Here is a 25907-nt window from a genome sequence, read left to right as displayed (position 1 = left end):
TTGTACAGGGCCTTCAGCAAGGCTTGTTTCAATACCACCTATCATGGCCTGTGTGAATGTGGTCCATCGATTATCAAATAGGGCTGAGAACACATAAGCTTTTTGTCCTTTTCTATGTAATGCATTCAGTCCTATTCTTACCATCCCCAGATGGACATACTGGTAACCAACTTTGAGAGTTGATTTTATATGTTTGGCTTCGAGGAGAGATATAGTTAACATAGCATTCAAAGTTAAACCTGCTTTGATGGATTTTTCTTTGATTTTGATCTGACTAAGGGCACGGAAATTAAAAGAGGATAAATTTCTGTATACATCATGTGGAGAAACTGGTGGAAGTTTCCAGTTAACAGAAGGATCTGTTTCTTCTTGTTCTATGATAGCAGAATTACCAGAAGTAGATTCAGATCTACATAACCCTTCTAATGCAGATTTTGATTTTTCTTCATCTTTCATAGTTCTAATTTAATGCAAAAGCATTGGTATATAAGGGATCTGGCGATTGTAAAATGGAATCATACGGATGCAATGGTGAATAACGTCTAGTTGAAAAAATGATGGATGGTATCTACTGATGATTGCTTTGTATGGATAGCATTGGTACAAAGTATACACGTTGCTATGACCAAGTGCCAAAATCTGTGCTTTCATGTAATGATATAACATTAAATTATAACGCAAAAATATTCCAACGGGAGATATCTGTGTGCACACTTGTGGGCGCGTGCAAAAGATGAATAGCTATTTACAAGAAAAAATGTTTATGCCATTTATGTCTCGTGACATTTTGATGTAGTTGAGATTTTATGTGATGTACCTTTCAATACTAATTACATCCAAATTATGTGTCCTGATTCATAGATCCTATGGTTTAATGTTTTTATTGTATTGCATTGTTATTTTCTAGACATAACAGAATTCCGTGGATCAATCCTAGCTACATATGCAAGCTTTTGAATGTTTCTTTGAAAAAGAAAGGTTCATTTAGTATTTGGGGTGACTTGGTAACATTACCAGTGAAGGTTCTGTCCAAGATACAAATAAAAATATGGGTACTATATCTGCCCAATGGCATGTATCTGACAAGCATTATTTGACAGGTAAAATCAAGGATACATAAACCTTGCAGTCTTGTGCAGATATTCATACAGTTGTTTTTGAATATCATAATGAAACCCGATATTTGTTATGTTCTCCAAAAAATACAGTCCTAACAAACAATTGAGGAACCAGTAAATGAAATATTCTAAATCTGTCTCAACATAGAATACCGCTGAATTACTATCTATTCTCATTAAATGTAGGATCTAGCAATCACAATAACCCCACATTCATGATTAAATCTGAAGAATCTGAATAACCAAGTTCCAATTTTTACAAATTTTACATGTGAAGAATTTTGGAACGAGATTTCCTCGGAAATAGAAAATCAAAATGTTCTGCTATTGCTTTGTATGGCCAGTTTTTCTCTTGTGACGGCTGAAGTCAGAAACAAATCGAAATGTCTTACCACAGCCTGCAATTGCACAAACATATGGGCGCTCTCCGGTGTGGACACGGATATGCTCAGTTCTTGCCCATGGCCACTTGAAGGTCATTTTGCAACCTTCCCAGGAACATTTCAAGGGCCTGTCATCGTCATGAACACGCCGGTGTTGTATAAGGTATTTGTGTGAACCAAACCGTTTCCCACATCCTTTATAAGTGCAAGCATTACGTTTGTGCATTAGCAGCTCCTGTTTTGTTTGGAAAGTCATAATGCATCCTTCAATGTCACAGGGATATGACCCCTCCTCTTCTACATCCTTACTGGGAACATAATTCACTACCTTTTTGTTTCTCTTGGGCATCTTTCTTGATGAGGGTGGGCGCTGTTGTGTGGAAGCCTTGTCCACATCTTTATCTATTGTAGCTGCATTTGTTTGTCTTGATCTAATCCTCAACCGCGTAGTTGGACCTGAAAAGGAATAACCTGCAACCATTAACGAAAATTTAACAATGTCAAAAGCCAATAAAATTTCAAACCTTGTTGGTTGAATGCAAAATAGCAACCTTACTATATTTTACGATAGGGTAAACACTAGCTATAACCAAAAGAGCAGCAAGCCTACTTAGGGTTCTGTTAACTTTTGAAATCCATAATGTCACCTGAAGTTGCAGAGAAACATAAGTCAATCTGTCCTTGGGAGCTATCAGGCTCACAGGACGCCCGTGCTTCAGAACCTAGAATAGCATGCGTGTCAGAGTTTGGAATGTTACTGTTGCCTTCATTATTTTCTGCAGGATTTTGGAGAACCTCAAAACTATCATTACGGTCAGCCAGTTTCTTCCTTTTGCTTCTCATTTTACCTGCAGATGCAATCTGACAAGAACCTTGTAACGATGATTTAAATCCTGCAGATGTGGACAGCATCAACTGCTCAGACATTTCCTTTGAATCGAATTGTCTAGATGAAAGATCACCACTCTTTACCTGGTCTAAACTACCACTCTTGTCTGCATTGTATTCAGTCTTAACCGTCTCAATTTCACCGTGTACACAATGCAAACTACTGTCCAAATTAACCTTACAATCTTGGGAAACATGCCCATCAGTGCCCATGTGTGTCTCAGCCATCTGTGTTTTTCTCATTTTGAAATCTCCCTGTTCAAGATAATCCCCCTCTACCTTACAAGTGACTCTATTCTCAAGCAAACTCGGTTTTGAAATCTTGCCTGCCGTCACATGCAAGCTTGGCTCTATATCCAGTTTTCTCTTTGACAAAACAGAAATATCCTCAAAAGAAGTCATCCCAACAGAGGCTCCGCAAAAAGGGTCCTCTAGCTTTGGATCTGGTAAACTAGAAAAATGCGTGGGGTCCTCCACAGCAGTGTCTAAGATTCTGTCCACGAAAATTTGAACCTTCATTTTACTATCAATGGCTGCTTCTTCCATTTGCATTTTTCTTTTGCTAGACAAACTTCTATCTACAGCCAACTTTACTGTAATTTTGGGCTCGATACATAGCTGCTTATCACAGGTTTCTTTTGTGCATATTTTGGACTTAGATTTACTGTCTAAATCTGTTGTTGATTTCCTAGGACATCCTCGAGATCCACTGATTTCACTGTGTCCTATATGATTACTTAAGAAAGCAGGTCGCTGTGAAATGCTTTGACCTACTAAATATGGATGAACTTGGTTAACCATCCAAACCCTCCCACACCACTTTCCTGCAACTGTTATTTTCTTCTCTTTTCTTGCTTTCTTTTTAGAATCCCCAGTGCCCATTCGGACATAGGAGGAACGTGAGTTTCTAAGTTGCCACTTAAGATTTAAAATATTTGAACCACCAAAAGCACTAGAAGAAGAATCATTGTGAAAGGATTCACTACGAAATAGTGCATCCAAAACTTTATTGTAAGGCATTTGCTTACTATAAAGGGGTGATCTGCTAAGTTTTACACTGTATCGCAAACTCACACCAAGTTGTGCAGTCCAGTCTCTGCCCAATTCTGCATCATCTTGTTCCTCAATAGCCACTTGAATCATTTCCAGATCATCTTCTGCTGCATTTCTAAGTGGAGTCTCTTTCCATGAATAATCAGCACCAATTTCTTTTGCAAGCAATCTTGCTCTCTTTTCTATTTTTGGATAGTCTGCAATTAACATACACCCAAACAAAAAACATTCACTTACGTGGTTACCACAATGAAGCAAAAGGAGCAAACCAAAACCTATGTCATATTACAAACACTGAAATAAAAAACAAAGAGGCTATCATTTCAAATATTTGCAAGGATCTGCGGAAAATCTGTGCAGTTCAAGTTTCATCAAGTTCCACTTTAATAAATGCATCAGGATTTCCATCCAAAAGTCATAACAGTAAGTGGAAAGAGAAGTGCGTCTACATCAAAAACCATATTTTACTCATTTCAGGAAAAGCAATACTGGCTGCATTACTTTGAGGTCAGAATTTTGAATGAGAATATAAATTAGTATTTAACTTGTTTGATAATTCATTCAATCTTTCTTGTATTTTGATAAAATTTGATCATTGTGTGGCAAAATTAAATGCAACACTCCTTACCCCGTTCTCTTAATTGAAGTTGAACGTAGTTTCATGAGACTAAAGCCATGATTAAATATTTTGAACATAAACATAGATTGCTCTAGTTGAGTGAAAGATAGGCTCCCTGTTATCACTTCCAGTATGAGCAGTAGCCACCACGGGGAAAAGGGGTTGGGTTACAGATTTCACGGCTTCTATTGGAATGCAAATAATGACAATCAAATTTCTTCAATAACGGAAGCCAACCTTTCAAAGCAGAGTCAACTGATACATGAATGGCATGTTTTATTGGTTTTGTAAAAGCACTGACATGCTTAAGTGAGAAAGAGAGTGAGAGTAAAGTAGATAATATATTATTTATTGATATTCCAATGAATGCATGTAGTGTCTTATTAACACACCTACTTGATAGTTAATGCATCGTCCATGTCTACTCACTAACCATCAAAATCTAATGCTATATGCCAGCCACATGTGAGATAATGTGACTAAAGTTACATGACATGGTATTAACTCTACACAACATATTTGAATATTAACTGATAAGACTTCCAATCTCCTTATTTTTCTCATCACTTTTGCATCATTTTTCTTTGAATCTGAACTTTTCACTCTTCCCACTGATACCTTTTCGTCCAGTCCATGTGTTGCACCCATTTTGTCATAGTTCCAAGGAAGCGGTTGTGCCAATTTTTTCAAAGTTCAGAATCATCAGCCAGCAAGTTATCATGTCATTGTAAACCCAATTTCTGCAAATTGTAATGTAAATATTGCTAGTGCGACCATTTAATTATGTAACAACCTAGATAAGCCGATGATTTTATAGATGAATTCCATCCTAGGAGGATTTCTGTCTCACCACATTATGTATGTTTCTAAACACGGATAATCGACAGAGTTTTTCCCTCCAGCTTAACTCCAAAGCTAAGGTGGAATTTATTGACAAAGTCTTGGGTGAGTCCTAGTGTTCTTAGTCAAATCTATTGTAAAAGTGATTTCGGAATAATTTAATCTATTTGACTAAATTATTTTATTACAAATCACTTGGTCTACTAGATCATATTGTGTCGCAAAATTGAGTACAAAATTATGAGGGTTTATAACGAACGGATATTCCCCCTTTGAGGGTTGAAGTGTGATTATCCAATGTAAAAAATATTTTAGTACATGGTCCCTCGCAATCAGACACCATGGCTAAAATATTTGAGGGTGGAAAAATAATTAATCCTCTCATGTATCAATTAATTAATTTTTCTGACAAAAATAAAATTAAATCTTAATCCAAAAAATTAATTAATCTAGAGTCAAAATTTTATTTCTTGAGAAATTAATTTCTCCAAGTGGAAAATGACCCAAAAATTCGTGGGTCATGAAAAAGTCAATTTTTTGAAATCCCCCAGCAAGGCAAAAATGGATTTTTTAAGAAAAAATAAGCCCTTGGACCTTGGTGGTTAAGTCAAAGTCAAATTTTTGGGGAAGTCAATCCAAAATAATTATTTTTGGATTAATAAAAAAGTTGTTTTAATAAGAAATTCGAAAATTCCTCAAAAATAAATATTTTCGATGGTAGAGATTAAAAATTGATCAATTATTTATAGACAGTTGAGATTATTTTGACAGGGATCAAGCCAACTAGCGATTATTTTCCACTTGGAGAATTAATGTATAAATTATAAATCATTTGCTTCTCAAGTCACGATGATAGTGACTCTAATTTAAATATAATTTTGTAATGTTGATGTGTGTTGGGAAATCCAAGGAGTTGGTAGTTAAATGATTTCCCTTAGTAATGACATTATCTTGTGATGCTTTTATCATTATTAGTTCTTTCGATTTATCTTTTCTTATAATCAAGACTAATGCCAAGCAACAAATAATAGAGTACACAAGGTTTATGCACACTGTCAGGGCAAAAGCCCCCTCAAGGGGAAAACCCAGTCACAAATTCTTCCTTTGGTAGATTCAAAAGATGAGACGACCAAGACCCTTACAATCTAGACCCAAGACATCCTCCATCAAGTCATCCTTGAAATTGTGATAGCGCCGAGACCTTCACTGTGGTGAATCCTTCACACTGTGGTAACATTGAATCCTTCATTGTGAGGTATCACAAAAAGTCTCCATTGTAATCTGCATGAGCTTTTCTTCTACAATTCAACTGAGACTTGTCCACTGTTCTATCACTGAAATGCATCTACTATACCATCGAACAAAGGTCACTTATCTGAGATCCTTCCTGCAATGATACCGAAACCATCTCATTGTTGTGACACCGAGACTATGTTATTCCTTTGTTGTGATATCCGAACTTCAAACTCAGAGATGATCCAAGCTTCCTATAATGATACCGAAACCATCTCATTGTTGTGACAACGAGATTATGTTATTCCTTTGTTGTGATATTCAAATTGAGGTCACTTATCTGAGCTCCTTCCTGCAATGATACCAAAACCATCTCGTTGTTGTGACACCGAGACTATGTTATTCCTTTGTTGTGATATCCGAACTTCAAACTCAAAGATGATCCGAGCTTCCTGTAATGATACCGAAACTCCCTTACTATGATTACATCGAGACTTACTCCTATAATATCTGAACTTGTTCTTCTCTGTTAGAGCACCGAAATTACCACTATGAAATCCCAACTTGTGTATTTGATGTGAAGTTCTTACACTTATATATTTAGTTGTTTGTCCATGAAATAGGCCGACATGAAACCACGAATAGTTGTGAATCCACTTAAGACTAGGCTGACATGTAGCCCGACTTGATGAAGATGTGTTTGAGGCTGACAACAAGGATGCTTTGAGGAGGTTGATGATGATCAAGGAGACTTTGATGGAGGAGTCTTTGATCAATAAACAAATTGACTTTGACCCAAATAAATAATGCTAAAGCCTATAATGGAGGCTTGATTTATACATTTGACCCAAGCATGAAACCCATGTTTTAATAAGTCAATTCAATAATAATAATAAATTATTTTTGTTTTTCTTTTGACAAATATATTACATTTTGATTTCAAGCACAATTATGAAGACCGAACCTAGTTACATTTTCCAACAATGTGAAGCCATTGTTCTACTATGAACGTTTAAAATTCATAATAAAAGACTTTGGGGTTCAATTCGTGGTGTCTTTGTCTCATTGATATGTGGTATGTGTTGGGTATGTGCTTTTTTATATTGTGCTTCAATATTATATGGATTCTTATTTCATTTGTAAATGATAGAAAGGTTCTATTGGTAAATTTTGGGCTTATCTTAGGTGATCCAATTCATTGTATGATCTAACAATTTTCTCTTCAAAAATATATATTGTTTGCAAGTTCCTCGACCCTTGGCCTCCAAGTTCACAGACTCTGGGTACAGGTCGACCTTGTTTGGGCTTCAGGAAATTTATGTGGTTTTCTTACTTCTCGAAGGTTGTGGTTAACATCTATCTTTCGAAATACATCAAGCTAATGTCATTATCATAAAAATTATTCTTCAAAAAATATTTCAAGCATTCTATATTTGTATATAATTTGTAAATTACTTTTGGAGAATATTTTCTCTATATAAAATTTTTCTAACCCTTGTTTGCAACTAATTGGGTTTGGGATCTTATTTTGATTTTTGTATATATTTGGAGTCTTGGGTAATTTTTATTTCATTTGTTCAGGACAAATCCAAGCTATTAAAAGAAGATTTGTTGGGGTTTGAGCTAGATCTAGGCCCTTGAGGGTAAGATCTAGTCTCCAATTTTTTTTGCAAGGCCAACATCAAAGGAAATTGGACAAATTTGAAGGTCTGAAGCTAATTCACATTTTGGCGAAAGTTTGTAAAGTTTTTTAGGGCCTTCAGGCCTAACGCGACCCTCTAACCTAGTCATCTACCCTTCTAGGCCTAGCCATAGGCAAAAATCTGGCCTCTTCCTCCTTGTCGTGGGCCCATCAACCTTGACGTCAAACCCTAGGCTCTTTTTGTCCTGGTCGCAATCCCTCCAAGCCTTGTGGCAGCCTTTCCTTGGCCTCTAAGGCTTGGCCGCAGGCCCTTTGGTCCTCCCCATCTCTTCTCGCCCTTTCCCTACCTCCTTATCGCTCTGTCTCCCTCCTTTTCCCTTTGGCTCCCACTCCTTGCCCCTGCCATCAAGTTCTGAGAACTTCTAGCCTTTAACCACAGTCCCAAAGAGACTTTCACCTAGGCCACAATCCCTAGCCTCTTGTGAGACCTTCTCCCTTGACCACAACCTTTAGAAGGCATGTTGTGGCCTCCTTTGATCCTTGACCTTAGTCACAGGTCTATTAGGCCTTCGTTGCCCCCTCTAAGCCCTCTTCCTTGGCCCTAACCTTGCCTCAATTTCCCTCTTACATCTCTGATTTGATCATTTGTTTTCCAAACTAATAATTGGTGTATTTTGCAGACATTTTGAGACAAGTTGGTGATTTCAAGTGTTCTCTCTTCATTGGAGAAAATTTGGCAAGTTCTCCAAGGCCATAAGGCCTAAAGGTTTGATCTCTTAAACCTCCTTATCTCACTGTTTGCTACAACAAGAATAAAAACTCATAACAGTTGTAAAGAGACACATTAAATTGGTATAAAATCAACTCATAAGTGCCTAAGACATTAATGAATTAATTACATGAGTTTGGGCATCCACCATTTGGCTTACTTCATGATTTATTGATAATTGTTACACTGCGTACTAAGGTCTGAAATACATCTATGGCATAAACAATTTTTCACAATTTGCATTCTATATCAAGTACTCTAATCTAGCTCAAGAGGAAGTGATAATTCTAGCACTGCTTTGTCACTTTGTCATTGATTAGTTTACCGCTGTCCTAAAGGGTTTAAAAATTGCTTACTTTGAATGTGATTGGAAAAGACGTAATATAAGGATTGTCAATTGTATATGCTATATTGCTAAGAGAGTTTATTGTTGAGCTAATTATCACATTGATTCTATTGTTTCAAAGAAAACTAACATTTTGAGAAGTTCCATTGTACACATAAGCTCACTCTCTAAAAAGGCACATTGGTATCATAAACTTGTTATAAGTCTAAGAACACATTGGATATTGGTATGTATTGTTTTCATCATTCCAATTGCATAAGATCCTTGGTATTATTGTCATTCTTGTTTCATTGCTAACATCTATAAGTGAATGATAACTTTACATTGGCATTTAAGATCAAAGAGTTCTTAACTTGAAGGCTTCCTAATTTAATTGAATTCTTAACTTGAAGGCTTCCTAATTTAATTGAACATCTCTTGAATAATTGGCACTGATCAATATTGATATACCTTGGAGGCTTCTAATTGTATAAGAGCATTTACAATCTTATTGTCTCTTTTCAATAATTGTCATTGGCATCTCATATTGTCTCATTTGCTAATCGTCATAAGTGGATAAAGTGCTCTATTGTTTATCTATTGTGGATCTTTGGTTATTGAGGATTTCTATCTTGTTGGCACTTTTAAGCACATTTCATCTTGTGTTAAGATCGTCATTAATTTTTTATTAAGTACTCTTTGCCATAAATTATAACTAAGTACTTAACATAAGCAATCTTAACTAAAGAAGCACTCATTCACCTTGCATCTCATCCTAAGAGCTAGTCTTGCATTTAATAACTTACCTCCAAGCATAAGCTTGGTAGATAGAAAATAGGACCACCTTTCTCATTTAGCTTGAGGAGCCTAGCACCTCTTTAGTGGTTAACAAAGTGACTTTGCAGTCGTCAGAGCCACAGTGTCTACAACGCCAGAGGCACCGATTGGTTAGTACCTAAGGGGAGGTATCATTAATCAAGTATTTGCTTGCTTCCCCTTAGCCTCTTTCTCACAACCTACTCTAGAGACTAGCTTCGAAATAGTTAAGAGGAAGGATACACACTGAATAGGAATTTAATTAAAAGTAACCAAGATCCTTGCATCACACCTAGGTCTTAGGATTTGCATAACACATAGGATAGTTAAGAATTCAAGCAGCGGTTGTTCATCCGGTTACTTGGTCTTTAATCGATATAAAGCAATAAATTGACTCCATGAGGCATTGGTCTCACATCTAAATCTAATCTAATCTATAAATATTTTTAAATCAACCAATTGGCTAGGCCATTCAATCGTGTTTCCAGGACTCGTTGGTTGCGAAAAAGTTTGTTGGCAACCCCCATAGGGACTAGCCCCCATAGTCTGTTGTTGGGAGACAGCTAGAATGGAGAAGTTAGGGATCAGGGTGACAACCCCCGACCTGAACCGTTGTCACACTACGCTTGTACAATCTGAGCGACAACATTTCTTGGCACCATTGTCGCAAACCAATTTATTGGACATTGGCTTTGTGACATTTGTCTTAATTATCTTTACTTATGTCATTATCATACAGTCATGTTATGTGCCTTTACATTTCAATCTGTTAGAGTAGATTTTTCTATTCCAACAAAGTTTCTATATGAGCATGATGATTTCGATTTTGAATGGATATCTATTTGATGGACTTATGTTTTCTTGGATACAGGATTTTGGATTCTCACGTCACTTCAATTAAGCAATGTGTCTCCATATGGTGCCAAATGTTCCACCAATTTTGTCACAATTCCAAGAAAGCAATTGCGCCGATTTTTTCAAGGTTTGGAATCATTAGCCAGTCAGTGATCGTGTCATGGTAAACCCAATTTATGCAAATTGTAATGTAAATTATGCTAGTACGGTCATTTAATGTAACAACCTAGGTAAGCCTATGATTTTGGCGACGAATTTCATCCTAGGAGGTTTTCGTCTCATCGCATTATGTGTGTTTCTAAACACGAATAATCAATAGAGTTTTTCCCTCCAACTTAACCCAAAGCTCCAGTAGAATTTATTAACAAAGTCTTAGGTGAGTCATAGTGTTCTTAATCGAGTCTATTGTAAAAGTGATTTGGGAATAATTTAAGCTATTTGCTTAAATTATTTTACTACAGATAGATCACTTGGTCTACTAGATCATATTGTGTCGCAAAATTGGGTAAAAAACTATGAGTCTATAACGAACAGGTATTCCCCCTTTGAGGGTTGAAGTGTTATTATTTGACGTAAAAAATATTTTAGTGCATAGCCCCTCACAATCAGACGCCATGGATAAAATATTTGAGGGTGGAAAAATAATTAATCCCCTCATGTATTAAATAATTAATTAATTTAAAAAAATAAATAAAATTAAATCCTAAGCCAAAAAATTAATTAATTTAGAGTCAAAATTTTATTTCTTTAGAAATTAATTTCTCCAAGTGAAAAATGACCAAAACTTTGTGGGTCATGAAGAAGTCATTTTTTAGAGATCCCCCAACAAGGTGAAAATAGATTTTTTAAGAAAAAATAAGCCCTTGGACCTTGGTGGTTAAGTCGATTTTTTGAAGAAATTAATACAAAATAATTATTTTTGGATTAATAAAAAATGGTTTTAATGAGAAATTCGAAAATTCCTCAAAAATAAATATTTTTGACGACAGAGATTAAAAGTTGATCAAGTATTTCACTTGGAGGAATTATCTAGAAATTAGAAGCTATTTGCTTCTCAAATCATGATGATAGTGACTTTGGTCTAAATGTAATTTTGTAATGCTAGTGTGAAGCCATTGTTCTGCTGAGAACGTTTGAAATTCATAATAAAAGACTTTGGGGTTCATTTCATGGTGTCTTTGTCTCATTGATCTGTGGTACATGTTGGGTACATGCTTTCATATATTGTGCTTCAATATTATATGAATTGTTATTTCATTTTTAGATGATAGGAGCATTTATTGGTAAGTTTGGGCTTATTTTAGGTGATCCGATTCATTGTATGATCTAACAATTTTCTCTTAAGAAATATATTAGAGGTTGCGGGTTCCCCGGCCCTCGGGGTCCAAGTTCACAAATTGTGGGCACATGCCGACCTTGTTTGGGCTTCAGGAAATTTATGTGGTTTTCTTACTTCCCTAAGGTTGTGTTTGTGGTTAACATCTACCTTTCGGAATACATCAAGCTATTGTCATTATCACAAAAATTATTCTTCAAAAAATCTTTCAAGCATTGTATATTTGTATATAGTTTGTAAATTACTTTTGTAGAGTAAATTTTCTATATAAATTTTCTAACCCTTGTTTGCAGCTAATTCGGGTTTGGGATTTTATTTTGATTTTTGTATATATTTGGGGTATTGGGTATCTTTTATTTCATTTGTGCAAGTCAAATCCAAGCTATTAAAAGAAGATTTGCTAGGGTTTTGAGCTAGATCTCGACCCTTGAGGGTAAGATCTAGTCTCCAATTTTTTTTGCAGAGCCAACATCAAAGGAAATTGGACAAATTTGAAGCTCTCAAACTAATTCACATTTTGGCAAGGGTGTGTAAATTTTTTAGGGCCTTCAGGCCCAACGTGGCCCTCTAACCTACTTGTCTACCCTTTTAGGCCTAGCCATAGGCCAAAATCGAGCCTCTTCCTCCTTGCCATGGGCCCCATAAACCTTGATGTCAAACCGTAGGCTCTCTTTCTCTTGGTAGCAAGCCCTCCAAGCCTTGCGGCAGCATTTCCTTGGCCTCTAAGGCCTGGCCGCAAGCCCTTTGGGCTGCCCATCTCCTCTTGCCCTTTCCCACCTCCTTATTCCTTTGCCTCCCTCTTTTTCCCTTCAACTACCCCTCCTTTCCCCTGCCATCAAGTTTTGAGGGCTTCTAGCCCTTTGTCGTAGTCCCAAAGTGACTTTTTCCGAGGTCGTGGCCCCTCTAGGGCTTGTGACAGCCACTTGTGAGGCCTTCTCTCTTGACCGTAGCCTTTAGAAGGCTTGTTGTTGCCTTCTTTGATCCTTGACCTTAGCCGCAAGCCTATTAGGCCTCTGTTGCCCCCTTTAAGCCCTCTTCCTTGGCCCTAGCCTTGCCTCAATTGCCCTCTTCCATCTCTGATTTGATCATTTGTTTTCCAAACTAATAATGGGTGTATTTTGCAGAAGTTTTGAGACAAGTTGGTGATTTCATGTGTTCTCTCTTCATTGGAGAAAATTTGGCAAGTTCTCCAAGGCCATAAGGCCTAAGGGTTTGGTCGCTTAACCCTCCTTATCTCATTGTTTGCTATAGCAAGAATGCAAACTCATAACAATGGTAAAGAGACACATTAAATTGGTATAAAATCAACTCATAAGTGCCTAATACATTAATGAATTAATTGCATGAGTTTGGTCATCCATCATTTGCCTTACTTCATGATTTATCGATGACTGTTACACTACCTACCAAGGTCTAAAATACATCTGTGGCATAAACAATTTTTCACTGTTTGCATTCTATATCAAGTACTCTAATCTAGCTCAAGAGGAAGTGGTAATTCTAGCAGTGCTTTGTCACACTGTCATTGATTAGTTTACTGTTGTGCTAAAGGGTTTATAAATCGCTTATTTGAATGTGATTGGAAAAGAAGTAATATAAAGATTGTCAACTGTATATGCCATATTGCTAAGAGAGTTTATTGTTGAGTTAATTATCACATTGCTTCTATTGTTTCTGTTGTCGCACAAAATGTCTAGGCACCGCGACAACGACTCAGATCGGGGGTTGTCACCCTAATCCCCAATCTCTCTGTTTAAGTTGTCTCCCAATAGTAGACTAAGGGGGGTAGACCCTACGGAAATGGAATGAAGGAGAACTAGTTGGGAACCAACCAGTTCGGGAGACACAGTTAAGCAACCAAGTACTTGATTTAGATTTAGCAAGACATATAGGATTCGATTACATTTAGACGATTGATACCAATGCCTTATGGAGTCAACTCTCTAAAAAGGCACAATGGTATCATAATCTTCTTATAAGTCTAAGAACTCTTTGGATGTCGATATCTATTGTTTTCATCATTCTAATTGGCAGAAGAGTTGTGGTATTATTGTCATTCTTGTTTCATTGCTAACATCTATTGGTGAATGATAACTCTACATTGGCATTTAAGATCAAAGAGTTTTGAACTTGAAGGCTTCCTAATTTAATTGAACATCTCTTGAATAATTGGCATCGAGCAATATTGATATATCTTGGAGGCTTCTAATTGTATAAGAGCATTTACAATCTTATTGTCTGTTTTGGATAATTGTCATTGGCATCTCATATTGTCTCATTTGCCAATTGTCATAAGTGGATAAAGTGCTCTATTGTTTATCTATTGTGGATCTTTGGTTATTGAGGATTTGTATCTTGTTGGCACTTTTAAGAACATTTCATCTTTTGTTAAGATCGTCATTAATTTGTTATTAAGTACTCTTCGTCATAAGACAGATTATAACTAAGTACTTAACATAAGCAATCTTAACTCAAGAAGCACTCATTCACCTTGCATTTCATCCTAGGAGCTAGTCTTCCATTTAATAACTTACCTCCAAGGATAAGCCTGGTTGATAGAAATAGGACCACCTTTCTCATCTAGCTTGAGGTGCCTAGCACCTCTTTAATGGTTAACACGGTGACCTTGCCGTCGTCAGAGCCACAGTCCCTACAACGTCGGAGGCACCAGGTGGTTAGTACATAAAGGGAGGTACTGTTAATCAAGCGTTTGCTTGTTTCCCCTTGGCCTCTTTCTCACAACCTACCCTAGAGACTAGCTTCAAAATAGTTAAGAGGAAGGATACACCTTGAATAGGCATTTAATTAAAAGAAACCAAGATCCTTGCTCACACCTAAGTCTTAAGATTTGCATAGCATATAGGATAGTTAATAATTCAAGCAACGCTTGTTCATCCGATTACTTGGTCTTTAATCGATATAAAGCAAGAAATTGACTCCATGAGGCGATGGTCTCACGTCTTGTTGGAAATATTGAGAGGTAGGGTGAATTAGTATTTCTTTACAATTGTTATTTTTTACCAGTTTAGATCACTTATAATTAGAACACGGAGTAAACAATGATAGAATAATAATTTTATTAATCAATGACGAGGACTTCAATCCTCCTTTTACAATAATCAAGTACAACAATAGCTTAGGGCTCCAACCCTGAAGACTCCAATCTTCAATCGGCCAAGCTCCAACCTGCAAGGTGCCAAGCTCCAACTTGGTCTTTATGAGGCTCCAACCCTCTCCACTGGCACAAGATTCAACCTAATCTTCTTGAGGACTCCTATCCTCTAGGGCTCCAACCCTCTGCTTTACATCTTCAATATAGATTCAACGGTTCTTCAAGGCTTGCAATGTCTTCTGCAACAAACCCTAGTAATGCTCTCAATCAATCTTCAATAACCCTTCTTTCATCAATGACAACTTTATGGTTCTCAAAAAGTGTCTCCACAACTCTTCATGTCACCCAAACAATTTTCTTCAAGGTCACATTATGAGGGCTCCATCAGTGCATTATGATCTCCAAGGGTGCCTTCAAGATTGGCTTAAGTCTTCAATAATTCTTTCCCAATATGTCTTCACAATATCCTCAACAAGCTTCTTAATTTTGACTTCAAGGGGTCTTCAACAATGCTTTGACTAAACCTTCAAAATAGCCTTTCAATCTCAACACAATCCCAGGTCTTCAATGTCCCTTCAACAAGCCTCAATAGTGCCAAACAAGCCTTCAATATATGCTTCAAGGGTTATGAGCCCACTCAAGTCGGCTCGGACAGTTTAACAAGTTTTGACATACGCTGATTTCAAAAATTCATTTCTTTTCAACGGTAAGGAATTAGGAGGCAAGAGATTACTCATTGGAAAGCTTATGACCTCCTCTTCAAGATATGACCTCTAATGAAGGAAATTTAAATTTTCTTTCATCATATGCATATTTTTTCATAACAGCCCTATTAAAGAATTTCTTTTATGGAATTAGAGCATCAAGTGGATTAGAATTTTTTCACTATTTTGACATGCTAGTGCATGTGATCTTCATGCATTAGGATTGCATATAAGGACTAGGGTTTCTTTGACATATTCATACATCTAGGGTTACTAGATTAGGGCTTCATCACATGGGCTTTTAACTCATTAGGATTAGGGCATCATTTATTCATTCTAGGACTTTTAGGTTAACATGAGCATCTTTAGGATTTCATCATATGAATGAGCCATGCAAGGGCATAGACCTAGGGTTTCATCAAATAGCTTTAGGGCTGGTGCCAACAAGAGCTTTTCCATGTATCTAGGGTTTTCATCTTCAACAAGCAATGTTAGGGTTATGGTTTTGCACTTAGGATTTGGTTATCTTCAACAAGGCATCAAGAGCATCTTTAACAAAGCTAGGGCATCATGTATCAATCATTTAGGGTTAAGGCTTACTTCATTAATGGCTTGACATCATATGCACATAGGAATTTCTCCTAGGGTTTGCATGAGGTTAGGGAAACATCACAAAAGGGTTATTCATCCATCACAAACATTTTCCATCTCCAACAATGCCATATTGACATCAATGACAACCTTGACCAACACGTCTAAATCTAATCTAATCTATAAATATTTCTAAATCAACCAAGTGGCTAGGCCATTCAAACGTGTCTCCCAGACTCGCTAGTTGCCAACAAGTCTTGCCATTCTATCTTCCATGAGGACTACCCCCCATAGCCTGTTGTTGGGAGACAACTAGAGCGGAGAGGTTGGTGATCAAAATGACAGCGCCCAACCTAAGTCATTGTCACACCGTGCCTGTACAAGTTGAGCGACAACACCATGTATACAATGATCAGTTTCAATTTTATGCATTTTACTTTGAATTTGAGGACTTAAAGTGATGCCATTTTCTAACATTTCAGAGATATTCGATGGTAAAGGTTTCATTGCTGAATTCATCATCCCGCAGCATGCAAATAAGTTCTTCGGTAAACTAATGTGTTATTTTAAGCAATGTTGCAAACATCCTGATTTTTTTTGCGAAATAGTGATTTTTTCGCCTAACCGATGTTTGCCAATTTTTACCAATATTTTGGGGGTATCTTAATTTTGCCGATGTTTGCCAATTTTTACCGATATTTTCTCAAATTTTATGATTTTTTGGTTTTTCAGACCCTTGCCTATTTTATCTCGATGGCGATGTTTGCAACATTGCTTTTAAGTGCTAATGAGTTCCTTCCATATGCTAGTCAGTTGATGAGTTGGCAACTTGGCATTGCACGCTACATAAGATGATGAGAAATCCATTTTGCAATGAAAAATGTGCTTTATCCAAAGTTGTAGTAACAAATATCTCCACAAATTATGACAACTTGGCACAGTAGAACATGATACACCTCATTCAATCAGTGGCTCCTTTCGAGGAACAAGGATCTTTCATTCTCTCCATGTTGTGGAGGAGAATGATAAAGTAGTTAGGGGATTACCCGGTTATTTTTTGTTCTTTCCTAGAAATCAAGTAATTACCCATGAATCTAAAAGAACAACTTTGTATAAAGAGAGTTATTGGAACCATTTTGGTCAACAACTAGCAAAATAATCTTCATCCTTCCAATTCCAATTACTAGTAATTCTTACCATTTTTTTAATTATATTATTAGACATCATTAAGTGAGTCGCAGAGTGTTTCTTCTACCTTTTCTTCTTTATCGTTAAGAAACAAGTTATTGTAATCATCGTCTAGAGAAAAACTCCAAAAACTACTATTCAAATCTTTAATAAACCTGAAAGACAAAATTGTTGAGATTGCATATACAGTGTAGGTGTTTTGAAAGCTTACGTTCTCTAGTCGATAAATCTGAAGTGAGTTTCAGTATATCTTGGGTTCATTGATCCCAAGCATTTCTGGCATCAATCATTAACTATACTCTAACACACCCATTTGAAAAAAAAGGTATTGTGTTTTTTTATTATCTCCCCCCCTTATTAGTACCATCACTTGCACCTACACAATTTCTTATGAGGGATCATGGTCTAATGTTGATCAGAGATCTCTACTCTCTTCTCCATTGAACCATGAACCACATTCTTTTCAGCCTTCAATTTCTTGTCCTAGGCCACAGACCCCATGGTATACCTGCACTAATACCATATTGGTTTTACAAGAGAATTCACATGCATGAATGCATGAGAGAGGGAGAGAGAACATAAATGATAAGATGAGTTCAACAAGACTCAAAATTATAGCCAATGGGAATACATAGTGGCAATGTGAAAGCAACTCCTATCATTACTCTACTAAAAGGAGAGAAAGAGCCAATTGACTAGTAGATAGAGAAAGGTAGATAAGTTTATTAATGTCCAATAAAAGACCACAAATATGTCAGTGACAGTAAGTACATTGATGTCAATGCAAAGTGGGAATGTAAGAGTCACTCCTATCAAAGAAAGAGAAAAGATCTAATATATAAGATCTAAGAGCACACTACAAAGTTGGGATGTAAATACAAAACACTATTGATACAGAACCCTGGAGGAATACCTTGTACAAGGGCATATTATTGATTGAACATATACAGTGTCTTTTAGCATAAATACTTGATCTAGATTGGATAGAAAACAAAATGAAAGAATGCAATATTGAAGAGATAACACAAGATATAGTATTGCAAACGGAGTATTTTAGTGAAAAACAAATTCTATTGATGAATCAAATGTGTAAAACACTACAATATACATAACAATACAAGGTGGCGAAAATCGTAGTAACTTCTCTAAGAAGAGATGTGATGCATATGCTTATTTGCAAAAAACACATGATAAGGCGCTAAAACTACTTAACATAAATGCCCAACACCCGAAGAGACAAAATCCATAAGATCCAAAAACCCTATTGGAAATATTGTTGTCATTGATGTGAAAGACAAGGTGACCAAGACAAAGATTGCAAGATGAATATTGTTGGAAATATTGTTTGGATACCCATTTTTTTATGCCCATTTTGTTGGAAACACTGGGAAAGGGGTGATGAATCAGTATTTCACTTGATTCAATTAATTTTAACTTCACAAAGCATTAATTTTATTAGCATTAAATTAAACATAAATCAGCAACATCATTCAACAATGCACAACATCAAAGACAGTACACAAGACCTTTTTAGGTGGAAAACTTTTCGGAAGAAAAACCATTAATATTGGTCTTTTAAAGATTACATCAATAGGATGCTCCAATTTCCAAGATTCTTCAGCAACAACTAGAAGGATTGTTAATTTTAGATAACAATGGTATGTTCTATGCTTAAAACAATTTACTTCAACGTTCCTTTATCAACCCAATGACAATTCCAATTATATCCAGTAGCAATCACATTAACTTAATCACATTGACAATAAATGCAGATAGAACATAAAAACATATGTAGAAAACAAGCCAAGACAAGAAGACACCAGATTTGGCAGATGCCAGGGAAAAAACCCCAATGTGGGGAAAACCCTTTGACCAAATCCTCTTATTATTATTATTCAATAGTACAGCACAAAGAGAGTACAAAAATCAAATTCACTTGCCCAATACACAGTCAAATCAGCCCTGTCAATTTCAGCGCTAACCAAAAAGCCAACATTGGTCAAAACAATAGCAATACTTCACCAACGTAGCTCAGTCCTCCTTGGTCAAACTCGGCTTGAATAGGAAAAATGCAGCCCAAAAAATCTCGGTCAAACTTGGTCAAAGGAGAGAAAAAATCTGTTGTGATTTTCTGCAGTCAAAACAGAAGTCAATGTTGGTCAAACTATCCCAAACACCTCGATTTTTGTGCCAATAAATGTGACCTCAAGAGATCAAAATTCTGCCCCTAAAGCAATCAAACATGGTCAATGAAGCCTTGGTCAACAATGGTCAACGCTATCTTGAAACCCTAAAATTCAACCTGCAATCTGATCCAAAAATTTGTCCTTCCATCCACACGTGTGAGAGAGAGAGTTTATCTTCAAGTTGTACGAAACAATCAAATTTAGAGAGAGAAGAAATGATGTGAGCTATGTCCAAATGAGGAGAGGGATCACTCCTATTTATACAATTCGAAGAGGGTGAAAGAACACATCTATTGGGCTTCTTGAGCCTACATTAAGCTAAGGTCGACCTTAACAATTTGTGCATGAGAGAATAAATTCAAAATTCCACTTCTGCTTGACCGAATGAGATGATCTTTATATCTAATTTGGACATCTCGAAAAGAGGAATCCAATGCAATAATGATCTCCAGCATATGAGTTGTCCCAATGTGGAATTTGGCCCTAGTTGCCAATTTTAACAAGGAGGCTCCAACCCCCTGATTTATCAACTCCAACAGAAAGGACGCTCCAACACCCTAGTTTACTAGCTCAAATTGGAGGGACACTCCAACGGCTTGGTTTTATCAGCTCTGACTGAAAGGATGATCCAACTCCCTGGATTTATCAGCTCCAACTTAAAGGATGATCCAACACCCTACACAGGCTCCAACTTACCTTAGCTCCACCCTACTGCCGCGAAGTGTTCTCACGCTCCAACCTGAAGGAAGCTCCAATCTCCTACATTACACCACCCTGTAACCCTAAAGATAGAAGATAAAAGAATAAGATTTGCCATTGTCTCTATCACTAAATCAATCTGTGATCATATATGTCTTTGTCATACAATTGTTGCACCTGTCTCAACAACTCTTCTCAAAAATCAAACCCTAGCTTGAACAATACAGAACTACTCAATACTCTTTGCTTAACAAATAGATCCACTGTTGCTCAACATGTATATCCGATGACAAACCCTAGTAGCATACATGTAGATCCATAATCAATCTCTAAATGAAATCTATGTACTAGTAGCAACCAAACTCCGTGAACCATAGCAAACTCCTATTTATAAATAGCATCAAGCCCTGATCTCAACCTTCAGAACAACTTTTGTCCAAACCCTAACAACATAACATTTAGCAACATTCAACTTGCTCAACACTACCATACTTCTGTTATGCAATATGAAAACCCTAGTTACATAATTTGGCAAATTTACTAAGGGAACAACTTGGTCAGATGAGAACAATACTCTTTGTAATCAAAACACTTTGTAATACAACCTAGTCTCGGATTGTGATACATCTTCCAAAATTCAATTTGGATTGAAAACAAATCCAAAAACCCTCAAAACATTCATAACCATACAATAAATTAAATGTCCTACAAATTGTCCTTTTTAGGGTGTGCTGCAAATTTACCACTTTCCAACAACAACTCTATAATTTTTCTTTCACAAGTGTGCTATTTATTCGACAAATTGAACTCATAAAGAAATTATAAATAAATAAAAAATTGTGAAGTTTGATAGTTGTCGAGATTCAAACATATGTCTTGGTGGATACAATACCACCAAATAACCGATAAACCAATTCAATGTGACTTGGAATCCAACTTATAATTGTTTTTCATGACTGTTCGTTCCGATTTCGTGTGTGACAACCATCCAAATCTTCAGTGCATATATCATCGCTCTATAACATGGACAAATTATAGCCATACCCAACACATCATTCCAAACTCTATTCCATATCAGATTGCAATAGATCTTGGTCAGTCTTAGTCTTTTGACTATTCAATATATGGCCACCTCATTCTACATTATGACCATAGTGTGTTGACATGGCTTGGCATGTGGTGCCAACAACATTTTCATTTCCAATATAGATGATTTGATGAGAGTCAAAAACGTGTTTTCATGCATGGTCTATACCCGCTTCTCATCACGGAGTTAGAAGCATCCAAATACTCAAATATATATGCAGGAAGCATAAGTAATAATCAAAACAATAATCATATCAATAAGTCTAAATAAAAGTAAAGGCATAAAGGAGCATCGAAAGAATACTTATCTTCAATGAGAGGTGATCATCTCCCTCTTGAACCAGCCTTCAAGAGCCATCACTATCCATTGTCCATATGACAATCTTGCCTTCAATGTTCCAACTTCATCAGCAACCAAGCCTAATAGAGACTATCCCATCTAGGGCTTCAGCAAATCAATCATAAGTGCTTGAACATCTTCCTATTGACCATGCCAGGGTTTCTAGATTGCATGGTTTCTCTCAAACCCTAACCTCATAATATCCATCAAACACTAATACATGGGTTGCCTAGGGTTTCCTTCAAAAGTCCAAACCCTAGTATTCTTTTGGGTCTCCTCCATCTTCTCTTGCTTCCATCAAAGATGTCTCCATGGGGGTGATCTCAATGACTTTTCTTCAGCCCAACTCTGATACCATGTTAATTTTTTCTTAGAGCTATATTGTTCTTTGCTTTGATAATTTCTTCATTAACATATTAAGTTCACCCCATAACATCATAACATAATTCAGATTTACATCATTATTCGGCAACATATGCAGCTATATAGAAATAACAATATCATCATCATCAATGAAGTAGAACATAAAGGAATAATAGAAGAAAAGCATTCACACATAGAGACACCAGGATTGGTTGGTGACCAGGGAAAAACCCACTATGGGGAAAACCTTCTCAAATTCTTCTTCTTATTAGATTGTCATCAAATGATTCAGCAAAAGAGAGTACAATGATCCATATCTTCATTCATACAAATCTTCATCAAAAGCAACTACAACATCCATGAAATGAACCCAACAATGCTTATACTCAAAATCGTGATTTTGAAGCCTATAATGAACTGTCTCTGTCTGCAGTCAACTGTCGAACACTGTGATCACTGATGTGAAATCTTTCGACAACTAAAATTCCATCATTTAGGTCTCGGTCGCACGGAGGAGTCATGCATGCGACTAAGAAGCTTCTAGTCGCTCTTTGAAGCCTACAAACAAGAGATTGTGATCTGCAACTGAGATTCTGAAACCCTAGATGTTGGTCGCATGGAGGACGAGTTGTGTGTGCCACTGGGATGCTTCGATCACACGAATGAGCTTGGTAGCGAGCTATTGCAGTCGAGATCTCTCTGTCCTGTGCCTGTGACTGAGGCTCAAAACCCTAAAACATAAATGCAGGCTTCAGGCCCTGCAATTTCATCTTCGAGCGAACCTATTCCTCCGCGTATGAGCTTTAGACCTATGCAAGCCAAAAACCACGATAGAAGAGTGTCTCATGACGACATCCAAATGAGGTAGAAGTCGCTTGTATTTATAGCATTCCAAGGGTGTCCACTTTGCTTTAGGGCCGACCTTATCAAATATGCACATGTGGGCTTTTCTTCACAAGTACACTTTCCCTTATCTGATTTTAGTGATCTTTATTTCAATTTTGGTCCTCTTGAAAAGAGGAACTCAATGCAATAATTATCTCCATCAAATGAGTTGTCCAAAGTGGAATTTGACCGCAGTTGCATATTTTAACATGGGAAGGCTAGATTTAAGCCTCAAAAGGCCTTTCAAACACACCAAACCCTTGCAATGATGGCCCCAAACCCTAGCTGTCTAGGCTAGGTGACGGCTAAAGCCTTCAGAATTTCAACTCCACCCTTAGTCTAAATCAGATGCACCTACAAAATGAACTCAAGGAGAGGAAATCCCAAACGGCTATATATATAAAGAAGAGGAAATATGTACAACAGTTAGAAGAATTATCTACAATATTTATAAGTAATTTACAAGGCTTGATCCTTAGGGTATGAGGACACCTCTGCCCTTAGGTCAAGTTGTTAGCTCTTACAATAGCAGATATTCAATAAATGTACTTGAAAATAGATGAGATTAATTTTTTTAAATAGATGATCTTGGTACAGCAAAAAGCAAGAATCTCCCTTTAATGCGATCTTATGATAAACACTTGAGGAGTCCTATTATGGGTTCTTCGGCTGCATGCCTCAAGTAGTTGGTTGCTGCAGCTAAAACTTCCCCATGTACCTGAGATTTGATTCACAAAAAATATTTCTACAAAAACTCAAAAGATTTGTTAGATTCAAATGGGATTGATTCACATATGGACAGGGAAGTCTAAGGATTCAACGAAAATCCACTAGATTTGCCCAATCTACAATGCTTACTCAACCGAAATAATAGTGCATACATTAATAAATCCCAAAAGTTTGCAGAAATAACAACATTAAATATTCAGTAGAACATTAAGCTCAAAACCAGAATAAATTTACCATGACAAGCTAAAGACATACACACATAGTTTTGCCCCGAAAGACTTTGATTTTATTGATTAGAAAAAATATTATAGAGCTTCCAAAGACAATTACACCATCCAAAGATGATTCAATGAGGAGCCATGGGATTCCTTATATAGAAAATAGAGAGATCTAGATCTTCCTCCAAGTGGAAAATGGCTAGGTCCAAAGATATGCACAAATTTGACTTGATCCTAAAGAATAACAGCTAGTTGATGCTTGATCCATGCCAAAATTAAATCCTGACCCTTGATCTAGAAGAACAAATTCGAATTTCTTGATGAAGGCTTTGATCCCGATCCAAAAAATACTTTTTCCAACCCTTTTTCCTTAAAAATTACTCTTTGACTCAACCAACAAGGTCCAAAGATTCGATTTGCCTTAAAAAAATCGAACATTTATCTTAAATAGAGCGTCAAAAAATATATTTCTTGAAATTTCTCATTCTCTTTAACCAACTAGAACCAGGAAATAGATTTTTCTTGAAAAATAATTCTTTCTGTCCCCATCGAATTTTTTTTGTGGTATGTTTTGCCTCGAAAATGAGTCCTTCAAATTAATTCTTCCTCAGGAAAGTCTTCTTTTTCCAAAATTCGTCTTTCACTTGGAGAGAATTTTCATTTTCTCCCATTTTTATTTTTTGACCATTTTCTGGCTAATATTTTTCCCTTTTTTGCCTAAAAATAAAATATATGACTCTAGAGGGGATTAAACACATTTTCACCCTCAAAGTGGATCTAAAAAGTATTTAGGCAATGATGTCTAATTATGATTAATCATCCACCCAAAATATGCCTAGACAACACTTTTTTACATCAAATATTACATGGACATTCCATACAGAAGAGGAATTTTAACAATTAAAACATGACCTCTAGACACAACCAAATTCTGCGACACTTGACAGATGATCTAGTATGATAAAAATACATAGACTATATTACACTAGGACAACACCTAAGATCTTACCATTGAACCCCACTCTAGGTTTGGGGTGTTTGTGGGAGAAAAACTCTGTCGATTATTTGGTTTATAAAATGTGAATAATTGGCAGAGGGTAAAAATCTCCCTAGAGTGAAACTCTTTGTTAAGAATCAAAAGCTTACCTAGATATTTTCACATGGCTTTATAGTCATACTAAAATCATTTTTACAATGGCCACGTGGGACTGTAGAATTTGGATTACAACTTTTCACAAAAAAGCTAAAAGATGATGATGATCTTTGGTTGCTTGACTACTCGAACATGATGGAATGCTTTGAAAAAATGTATGTTGCTATATGGTAGTTGACATAGAGTAGTCATAACCTCCCAAAAAAAGGGATTTTGTGGCAACCACTATCCTCTTGGCATTTAGACTCTCCAACTCCGAAAATTCCTCTTCCCTAGGAATTCATACCAAGCCCTAGTTGGTCGCTTGGCCTTAAAGGGGCAAAATTAGGTAAGAGAGAAAGAAAAAGTAGAATTTATGGATAAAAATGATTTGATCAGCAATAAAGGATGTCCAGTGCCTTATCCTTGGGTGGATGGAGTCTATGAGTTGATTAAATTAGCTAAAAGTTGCTAAGGAGGAAGGATAATAGAAGGCCTAGCATCACCAACCTTTGTGATTACCTATGCAATGGATCAGGGAGTTTCATGGGAGAGCTAATCAAAGTTCACCACTAGGATTAGCATACATGAAATCCCATTCATTTATCCAAGACAATAGCTCCAAAGACAAGTGAATAGCTCCAAATATCAAAATGCATTCATAGGTCACATCTCTACCACAAGAAAAGAGGGCAGAGAGGCCGAAATATGCAAGTGATGATGATGAATTACAAATGATCCTCTCCTCTTATTTATAATGTTTATTTTGGCCTAGAAGCCCATAAAACATTAAATTA

At 36.5% G+C, this 25907-nt stretch overlaps 1 protein-coding gene across 1 annotated transcript in view; it reads right to left on the bottom strand.

The window, feature by feature from the left end:
- Window positions 1-1111: 1111 nt before the first annotated feature.
- The window catches only part of LOC149147830 (lysine-specific demethylase REF6-like), a 96146-nt gene continuing 71350 nt past the window's right edge, over window positions 1112-25907 (bottom strand). Inside the window, exons 7-8 of the mRNA XM_089441194.1 lie at window positions 2149-3639; window positions 1112-1972 (exon numbers count right to left, since the gene is read on the bottom strand). Coding sequence (XP_089297320.1) covers window positions 1443-1972; window positions 2149-3639 — 2021 coding nt within the window. The 3' untranslated portion in view covers window positions 1112-1442. The remainder of the gene's footprint in view (window positions 1973-2148; window positions 3640-25907) is intronic.

This window comes from Pinus tabuliformis, chromosome 9 (assembly GCF_031772625.1).
Source record: "Pinus tabuliformis cultivar Carrire ecotype Pingquan chromosome 9, CPIR1, whole genome shotgun sequence".
Classification (NCBI taxonomy): Eukaryota; Viridiplantae; Streptophyta; class Pinopsida; order Pinales; family Pinaceae; genus Pinus; species Pinus tabuliformis.
Note: the sequence above shows the minus strand (reverse complement) of the source record. Positions and strands in the feature narration are given on the sequence as shown.